The sequence below is a fragment of the Spermophilus citellus genome (genome assembly GCF_964194105.1).
Source record: "Spermophilus citellus genome assembly, chromosome: 8".
Lineage (NCBI taxonomy): Eukaryota > Metazoa > Chordata > Mammalia > Rodentia > Sciuridae > Spermophilus > Spermophilus citellus.
Window position 1 is genome coordinate 462,677 of NC_138189.1, and position 9,911 is coordinate 472,587.

The 9,911-nt window shown below is 52.0% G+C and overlaps 1 protein-coding gene across 7 annotated transcripts in view; it reads right to left on the reverse strand.

Moving 5' to 3' along the window:
- GAK (cyclin G associated kinase) overlaps window positions 1–9,902 on the reverse strand; it is a 46,891-nt gene extending 36,989 nt beyond the window's left edge. For 4 of the 7 annotated variants that reach the window (XM_081304054.1, XM_081304049.1, XM_081304051.1 and 1 more), the window contains exons 1-4: window positions 9,642–9,902; window positions 4,780–4,841; window positions 3,991–4,050; window positions 3,105–3,219 (exon numbers count right to left, since the gene is read on the reverse strand). In XM_081304054.1, the coding sequence (XP_081160180.1) occupies window positions 3,105–3,219; window positions 3,991–4,050; window positions 4,780–4,841; window positions 9,642–9,786 (382 nt within the window). In that variant the 5' untranslated portion in view covers window positions 9,787–9,902. Of the gene's footprint in view, window positions 1–3,104; window positions 3,220–3,990; window positions 4,051–4,779; window positions 4,842–9,641 lie in introns of those variants that run through there. The other 3 variants (XM_081304048.1, XM_081304053.1, XM_081304052.1) reach the window with 3 other exon arrangements.
- Between the last annotated feature and the right edge of the window lie 9 nt (window positions 9,903–9,911).

Genomic DNA, 9,911 nt, shown 5'->3' on the forward strand with positions numbered 1-9,911 from the left:
GGTCCTCCTGCACTGGCAATGCCTACACTCAACTCTGACTAAAGAATCCAGCTACGTTCCCTGGACAGTACCTGGGGCTGCACACAGCAGTGCCCACAGGAGGGTTGGGGAGGCACAGCAGTCTACATTTATGGCTCTGGAGGACAAGGTCCACACCTCACTGCACACAGCAGTGTCCCCAGGAGGCTGTCAGGAGGCGCAGCAGTCTGAACTTAAGGCTCTGGGGGACTACTTCCACGCTCAGTGCCTTCACTACACTATTAAAAGGAGGAAACACCCACTTTTGCCATCCTGGTCTCACTTGAACTCAGGAGTTAGGCCTTCTTATAACTGGACTTTTCAGCAGAAGACCCAGGCTCATGCCCACAGCACAGCCTAGGTAAACTCCTTCCCCTACACTCTGTGTTGCCACTTGGGATTTTAGATGTGCCTGAGCAGCCTCTGTGGTCCCCAACCAGAGCACCTCAGGCCCCACCTGACAGCCAGCCCACCCTGGCTCTAATCCCCACCTGAGCCAAACCCCTCCTTACCTCCAACCCACCTACTTGCCAGGATCTGCAGCACCTCAGAGGACCTGGGCACTCTTGGGGGAGGGGGGAGGGGCAGGGGCTCTCAGAGGAATGAGGGCACCTTGAGAGGAATGGGGGCCTTTCGGAGGAATGGGGACCTTAGAGGAATGAGGGTCCTCAGAGGAAGGAAGGCCCTTGGTGGAATGAGGGCCCTGGGGAGAAGTAGAGGCTCTGACAGAGTGCTTGTTCCCCACTCTGTCCTACACCTGGATGGCATGGCTGTGGTGTCCACAAGCACCCCAGGGGTCCCCAGGCAGCACCCCCTGAAGTGCACGATTTGTTGGCCCATCATGGGGATGAGGAACCTGGGTAACCACAGAAGGAAACAGCATTCCTTATGGAGCGGGGCTAGGCAGTGGCGGCCAAACCCTTTCCACAACACCCCGCACAGGGACAGCACCCAAGCCACTCCTGTCTCCTCCACACCACCCCAGTACAAGCGTCAGAGCACCTACACTACTCCCCATACCACCTCCAACCAAAGAAAACCAGGACTACAGAAGCAGGACCTGTAGTACACGAGGCTTCCTGCCATCCCAGGAAGGGGTTGGTGCACCGTGGGCCTCATCCTCAGGGTCAGGGAAAGCAGAAAGGACAATGAGACCCAGGCCTGACCCAGATCCCTGGCCCTCTGACCTGGCTATCAGTCCCAACCAGGAGCGCAGAGGTAATAAGCCAGAGCTTGGAGCAGCAAGCCCATAAGCTGAGAACAGGAGATGGGTCTGCCGTAGGCACAGGAAAATGCTAGAAGCAAGCTGGAGCCAACTGGCATCACTGAACAACACTGCACACGATGTACCACCAAGTTGCAGAGGTTTACTCAGGACCATAAATAGAACGAAGATGCTCCTGATCTCAGACAATACGTGCGTAAAAATTGCTTGGTCCTGTCCAGGCACGGTGGTACTCAGGAGGCTAAGGCAGGAGGACTGCAAGTTCAAAGCCAGCCTCAGCAACTTAGTGAGGCCCTAAGCAACTCAGGGAGACCTTGTCTTTAGATAAACAAAAAGGACTGGGGATGTGGCTCAGTGGTTAAGCACCCTTGAGTTCAATCCCTACTACCAAAAAAAAAAGAAGAAGAATACCTGGTCCTGACGTTTATAGCTAATTCTTGTTCATGTAGTTGTGGACGGACAGCATGCCTGTACTGTATCTGTTTATGCTTACGTGGTGCTAAGGGTCAAACCCAGTGCTTCACACATTCTAGGCAAGCACTCTGACATTGAACTAAGCCCCAGCCCCTGCAGCTGATTTTTAATGATTCAGCAAGAACCTGAGGGAGGTGAAGCAACTGTGAGAACATGTCACATACGGAAAAATCTAGAACATCTACACACTTGTTGCATGTTTCCTGGAGATTGAAAACTTCAGGATAAAAAGCTGAGAAAACAAAACACTGCTGAGGAGTTAATGTCTCCACTGTTACCTGATGGCATTCTCAGCTCCTGACCCCACAGTCATGTTTCCTGTCCCCAGCAGCAGGATAAGCAATGGGCAGATGAGCGGGGCAGTGGCAGGACAAGGCTGGAGGGGAAGCACTGCCAATGGAGCCACCAACCCAGGGCACCTGTGTGGTGCACAGAAGCAGTGTGCAGCCCACTCACCTTCCTCCTGTGCCCTGGAAGGGCCCACGACCCACCGGGACCCCAGGGTCCTCCCTGAAGCACAGGACCACTGCTCCCTGAGTGTGCAGCCCCAGCCACTCTCCCTCTGGCCATCTGCCAGGCCCCACCCTTCTCCTCCACCCCCAGCAGCCTACACGGAGGGCTGCGTGCACTCTGCCATCACAGCAGCTTTGCTCACGGTCTCCGAGGAGGGACTGGGAGGTGGGTGGCAGCTCTCACATGGCTGAGCTTCCCTTTCCACCACGGGTTCCCTGCCACTCTTGCTCTGTCCCCCCGTTTACTGCCTGGGCCGTGGGCGCACAAGCTGTCACTCATGCCATGGCCACATCTCTCAGGGAAGCATTCCCTGGCCGTGGGTAACACACCCCCCGAGACAGGCAACTGACCCCCCTGGTGGAGGAGCCTCCTTAGAGTTTCCTTTCACAGGCAAGCCTGGGCTCATAGAACCAGGGCCCTGCCTCAGGCACCACCCAGGCCACACACACAACCTCTGTCCCAGGGCTTTCCACCAGGCAACTCTTCCCTGTCCCACCTGTGGGCCCAGAAGCCTTCCCTCCACCTTCTTGGGCATGACCTTGCTGAGGTCACAACCCCCCCCCTCCTCTCCAGACCAAGCACTACTCCTTCCTGCAAAGTGTGGACCAAGCAGCCCCAAAGGCACTGTCAGCACTCCTCGTCCCTGTCTACAGGGGCCCAAGGGTGCTGTGGGCCAGCCCATCTGGCTGCTGGAAAGACATAAGGAGATTGCTCCCTCAGAGCCTGAAGCCCAGGAGGGAAACACAAGCCCACTCCAGACAACAAGGCCGCTCAATGCCTGGGCACTGCTCCAGCTGTGTTGAAGAGACCTGGGGATGCCTCACAGCTGTGTGAACAAGTCACAAAGCAACAACTCAGATTCCAGGGACTTTACCTCTACAGAGCTCCGTGAGCAGGAGGAATTCGGCCTGCCCAGTATCCGACTCCTCTTTTCCTATGGATGCTGCAGAGCAGAACTGGACGATGTTGGGGTGGCCAGAAAGTTTCTTCTGCAGATGTCTTGTTAAAGGAGAATGTGCATAAATGTGTTCACAATTTTGTGCACTTAAAATAAACGTATATCCATGAAGACTCACCAGGCATGACTGCTGCCCTGCCTCAGTCTAGTGCGTTCAAGCAGAAAGGTGGGCAAGAGGCTGGCAAGGCTACAAGAGGGCAGAGTGTGGGAGGAAGCCAGTGGGAGGGCAGAAGTGCAGCAGGCCAAGAGGAAGCAGGCAAAGGCACTGGGGTCCGCAGGAGAGAGGCTGTGAGGAGAGACTGTGCCCATGCCACCCACAGCTACAGAGCCTGGAAACTTGACCCACAGTGAAGGTGAGCCTCCCAATCAGGGAGGACACACAACTGAGGATATCACTACAGCATGAGGAGAGCTGAGCAGGGGGGCAATGAGGTGAAGCTGCATGGAAGTCTGCCTGTGCCAAAAATGTCCACACGGCTCCTGGGGCCGGAGGGGCAGGGACAAAGCAGGGCTCTCCCTGTGGCAAGTGGCCCACCCGACTGGCATGGAGACCTCTCAGACAGGAACAACAACTCCCTTCCCGACACTGTAAATCTTTTATTATGACCCTGGGACAGAGAACAGGGAAGAAAATTGCTTTTCACTGGAAATGGTCAACAGGAAGTCTGGTAAAAGCAAAAGGTCAATTTTAACACATCAAACAGAACATCACAGAGCAGCCTCCGGGCAGCTGGTACTCACAGCCTGATGCAGGCTGTCCACCTAAGTGACATGCAGGCTCTCAGTCCCAGGAAAAGGATACCAAGAAGCAAACTTCCTGAATGATGGCTCTGTTCTTTTCCTCTTCGTTGGACAGTAACCTCTGCCAGGGAATAGCACACAAAAAAGGTGGAAGATTGTTTACCTTCCGTTTTACATAACGCCTCATCTCAGACAGACACCCAGGAAGGAAGAACACTGCAAGGAGCATGCCCTGTCCAACCTCCACACTTGCCCTGACAGAAGCGGAGATCTGTCAAGTGCCTTGAGGAGCCCAGAAAACAAGAACACAAAAGAGGAGCTTCTCCCACGTGCGTCAGAGTGCAATGAGATACACGAGGAGGAGGAGAGAAGGTTCTCAGAGAGGTAGGCAGTGCTGTGGGGTGACAAGACCAGGCCCTGGAGCCATCAGGGCAAGGCGGCCCTCCAGCCTCCAGCAAGTGGGCCTGCTGCTGCCATGCAGGAAACACCAGAGCCACTCTCGCTGGCACACAGGTCTAGGCCCTCCTCCAGTGCCTGCTCTCTGCAGATGCACTGTGGACACATGTTCTGTGCCAGTCTCTGAAACCCCTTCAGTTCCTAGACCACTATTTGGCATGGGACTCCATGGTGAGTTCACTCTCACGTCTCTTTCCAAGACCAACTGGCTCCCGGAGGACAGAAATGTCCTTGACCCAAGCTTGAGAGCTGAACTGAAGGTGAGCCCTGAGACATGAAGGAGACAGGACAAACAGACTGACTGAGCAGCAGGAAACACCCTGCAGCAAACAGTCCCAAAGGCCTCCTCACAGCAAAGCAGAGCCATGTGATACGTCTAGTCATCCCTTCTTACCTTCAATGCATACTCTCTGCCACTTCCCAGGTCTTGAGCCTCGTATACAAATGCAAATCCTCCTGAAAATAAAAATATCTGTCAGTTTGGTGCTATGATTTAGGTTAAAACACTTTACTAAGTACAACACAAACCAGATTTATGGCTATGGACAGAAATTTGCTTTCAAAAAAATATACAACCCAATTAATATGCCACTGCCTTTTTCATGTTCTGCTTCAGGGGCAGAAAGAGAAAGCGCAGGCAGGTCAGGAAAGGGAGAGTCAGAACAACTAGGGCACAGACAGCTGACGGACCAGGAAGAAAGATGGAAAAAGGACAGCTGCTGACACCCAGTGAGAAGGGGACATTGCTGCCCCATGTCCAGTGGAAAGTGCAGATCAAACCACTCATGAGCCAGGAACTGGGGTGCATGCCTCTGATCCCAATGGTTCTCAAGGCAAGAAGATTGCAAGTTCGAGGCTAGCCTCAGCAACTTAGTGAGTCCTTGTCTCAAAATAAAAATAAAAAGGACTGTGGTGTGGCTCAGTGGTAGAGCATTCTGGGTTCCATCTCCAGTTTGGGGCGGGTGTGGGGTGGGGGTGGTGCAGAATCACTTAAAAATGGGCGAGAGTTCTTTATAAGTTCTTAATTCTAATATGATAGACATCAACCAATCAAAGCCAATAAACACAGGGATAATATGCCATGACTAGCAGAGGACATCTAACATCTGAAAACTTATCAAATCCTACAGCTTTTAAGTGGGTGCTGCTTAGCTTTGTTTCGCTTCCCACAAGTAAAAACTCACACAGTGAAATTTAAAACCACAAGCAAACTAGGAACAGAAAAAAAACTTCCTCCACCTGACAAAGAGCCGCCACCAGGACAAGGGCAAGCACCAGGCAGGAGTGTGTTCCTGCCTGCTCTGCAGCACAGTGGGAGTGTCCTGCCAGGGTCTTGCACACACAGGACGTGACCTTCCACACAGACAATCGGGTGAGCTCTAAGAGAAAGCTACCGTAGCTAACAGGAACTCACAAGGGCTGTGGGACCAGAGGAAGATCGGAGGCCTGCTGTGCACCACACCCCCATGGTTAGGCAGCAAGGATGGAGACACAGCACCAAAGCACGATCCACTCAAAACAGGTGGCCAAACACCACCAGACAGAGAACTTCTTCCACTTTTTGGCAGTGGGATTGAACCCAGAGGTGTACTACCACTGAGCCACATCCCAGCCCTTTCTTTATTATTTTGAGACAGGGCCTCGCTAAGTTGCTGAGGCTGGCCTGGAACTTGCGATCCTCCTGCCTCAGCTTCCAGAGTCACTGGGATTACAGGTATGGGCCACTGTGCCTGGCTCCTTTTTAAAAATATACTGGTTGAAGGATAAAAAAAATAAGCCTCTAATCAGGTCTTTTTTTTTTGATGGTGGTGGTGCTGGGGAATGAACCCTTGTGCATGCAAGGCTCTCTATTCAGGTCTTACAAATCATGTATCTGGTAGAGGACTTCTATTCAGAAAATACAAAAAAAAAAAAAAATCCAAAATTCATTAAAGAGAAATTTTCATGAGCAAAAGACATAAACAGGCACATCAGCAAAAATGTGACAGGGGCAGGAAAACACAGGACAAGGAGTACCGTCACTATCCATCCGGGAGATGCAGATTTAAACCACAAGAGTCTTCTAAACACCTGTCAGATGTGTACAATTTTAAACACCACATCGAGTGTTGTTTAGGATGTGAAGCACCTGGAAAGCTACACATGCTTAGAGAAATGCCAAATGCTTACAACTACTTTGGAGAACATTTTGGCAACATCTTAAATAATTAAACATACATCAACTAGATGGCCTTAACCATGGACACAGTGCATAACTGTAACACTATAATAAAACTGGAGAAAAAACATGGGAAGACCTTCATCATCAGGGCTTCAGGCACACTGGGGAGCGGGAACTATGTGCTATGACACAGCAAGTGCCCATCTAGGACTCTGCTCCTAAAAACCTCACTAGCACACCCTGTGGCCAGAAGAGCTCTCCTCCATCAATCCTGCCTCCATGGGCCCTGAAAGCAGGAGCCCAGAGTCCTGCTGTGGCAACTCTGCAATTGTCAGGCAATACTAAATACTCCCTCTGCCTCACCCAGTTCAGAACATTCTATAGCAGTAAAGGGAGGGCCCTCCAAAAGTGGTGTCTGGGAGGCAGATGGGTAGGGAGCTAGGCCTGCAACCAAGAGGCCCTGGGAGCTTGGTGGGATGTGCCCTCCTGTGCCTCAGGCCAGAGCACAGTCCCAAGAGAACACAGGCTCTGGAGCAGGAAACACGGATCCTGTGACTGATGGGAACTGCATGTCACATCTAAACCAACACAAGAGCTAGTGACACTTAAATCCATGACAGCCATGTGGCATGGCTTCCATTTTCTACCTCAATCCACTTCACTAGCCACATGTGCACAGAGAGCCGGAGTTGGCCCTGCAGTGCGACCTTGCCTCCGAACCAGTGACCAGCTTCAGAAGCAGCAGCAGCACACAGAGTGTGAACACAAAGAGTGCGCCTAGCACATGCTTGGACTGGGCACCTCTAGCATGGCTGATACTCCCAGTAATTGTCTTATTTTTAAAAAATGAAGAATAAGAATAAAATTTGAAAAGATTAGAAAACTATCTGGCTCCATAGTTCTGTCCAACAACCCTTTCACACGCCAGGTCCAAATGTGTAAAAGCTATGAAAACTGAGTGACAGCAAAACGTGGTCTATCATAAACTCATATGGGACAAAACCTGACATGAATGGACAGAGCCACTTACAGACTTTAACCCACATTGAGAATATTTCTTCATTTAACTATAAAAATATCAAGGTATTTAACTACAGAATACTTTTCCTGCCCCTTTAGGAATATCTCATGAAATATAGGCCATACACCATATTATCTTTCCAAAAGACTTTTGAAGTTGCAAACTTTTGAAGTTGCAAACTCAAGGGTCTCCAATGGTGGACCTTCCTCATACTCATAGAGCCTGAATCCTAGTAGCCTATGGTGTCTGGTTACTGTCTAAGAAACTTATTTAAATACACCTACATAAAATACTAAAGATTCTTCCCTGTTTCAGTTCAGAAAGAAGCTTCAAACAACCCAGTGAATCCAAAAGGAAGAAATCTATGACTGAGAGCTGCTCTGCTTATTTTTATCTCTCAGCTGCCCAGAGAGCAAAGGGAAACCAGCTCTCTACACAGCCACAGTGGCTACCCACACTTCCTGGTTCTTTATCCTGGGTGCTTTGTGACCTACATAAACTTCCTGCTTTGCATGAACCTCCTTCTCTTACCGACCAGGACCACTTCCATCTCAAATGCCCTCCTAGCCCAGGAAGGTACACCCTGATCCCCCCACCCTGCTGCTGTCTTCTGCCAATCCCTTCCCAGAGGTCTCCCCAGCTGCATGTACAACTTCAATGCTGTAATGCCTGCTCCATATGGTCTTGTTCTTTAGCCATTTGAGCATGCGTCTCATTTCACATTCTACAGGGCCTAAACCAGGTCCTGTCCAGTATGAATTTCCTGAAAAATGAAGATAACTGCCTGACATTTTTACAGTAAATAAACTAAACTGAGCAAGCTTTTGTTACTGTAACAGATATAAGGGAACATCACACTTCAGAACTTTAGTGGGGGCATTGCCCCCATCTCTAAAAGAAGCATCAAAAGTTTCTCCCTAAATCACACCCAAAAATCTGTTTACGGACATGCTGGGGAAAAGCATGTGATGGTGCTACAACCAGAAAATCCCCTCAGGCCTTCTAGAATGAAAACATCCAAATACTCGGCCAGTTCTCAGCCCCCAATAGAGCACAAATGACCACAAAGGGCTCAGAAGGTCGACCCTCCAACCCTGAGAGTTCAGACTTGGTCAGGGCCCACTCCTCCCACCCCAAATCAATGCAACGGAACACCACTGTGTTTAGCCCATGAATTTCAAAGCTGGTGAGAACTGATGCGTCCCTGGACACCACTGGATAAAAAGTAAAGAAGACCCAGAAGAGAGATTCCAATCCTGTGTGAGGAAGGGAGAGGACATTCAGAAAGCTACATAAACGATGGCCATATCCATCCAGCAAAGTCCTACATAGTCCATGGATAATAGCTCTGCTTCCTGTGACTTACACAGGCACCACACAGTGAGACACACTGACTTCAAGAGAGAAACAGAGTAGGGCATCAGGCACTGTCTGCCCTCCCCAAATAGGACAGGACTGCCACTGCTTAAATGCTGTGTGCAACCAGAGGAACTTCTGGGAACTCAGGAAAACCAGTCCCCAATACATAGCAGTCCTGGTGTGATGCAAACAGCTATGGCTTATGCCCCCCAAAGTGCTGCTCACCTCCTGACTCTAGTGTGTAGGGTCCTCCTCTCCCTCCCCAACAACTGTTAGAGCTTCAGTCCCAAATATAGGAGGTTCCTCCATATCTATTATCCTGCAGCCTGACCCTAGCCTGAGTCTACCCCTCCAACAAAGAAGTTGGGACCCAGACCCCCCAGCAGTGACCCTCCAGGCCTGCCCTTACCCACGCGCTCAGTGATAACCCTCCAGGCCTGACCTGACCCACGTCCTCAGTGGTGGCCCTCCAGCCTTGCCCTGACCCACGCCCCCAGGGGTGACCACCCCAGACCTGGCCTGACCCACGCCCCCAGCAGTGACTCTCCAGGCCTGGCCTGACCCACGCCCTCAGTGGTGACCCTCCAGCCCTGACCAGACTCACACCCCCAGTGGTGATCCTCCCGGACTATCTGACCCACGTCCCCAATGGTGACCCTCCCGCTGACCCTGTCCCCGGCAGCGTGACTACCCCCGCGCCCAGCTCGGGCCTCACCCTCGGCCAGGACCCGCCGCACCCGCAGGCGCAGCTCGCCCAGCTCCACCGTCTGCCCCACGAAGTCGCTCTGGTCGCGGCCGGCAGCTCCGCCCAGGGAGCCCGGGCCCGCCAGGAAGTCGAGCGCGGACTGCAGCAGCGACATGGCGGCAGCCGCTCAGTGGCAGCGGGAGCCGGGCTGGGGCTCAGGCTGCACTCCGCCTGCTCAGCGGCCACCAGAGCACAGCCCCGCCATCTTCCGCCCGCGCCGTGACGTCAGTGCGCAAGCAC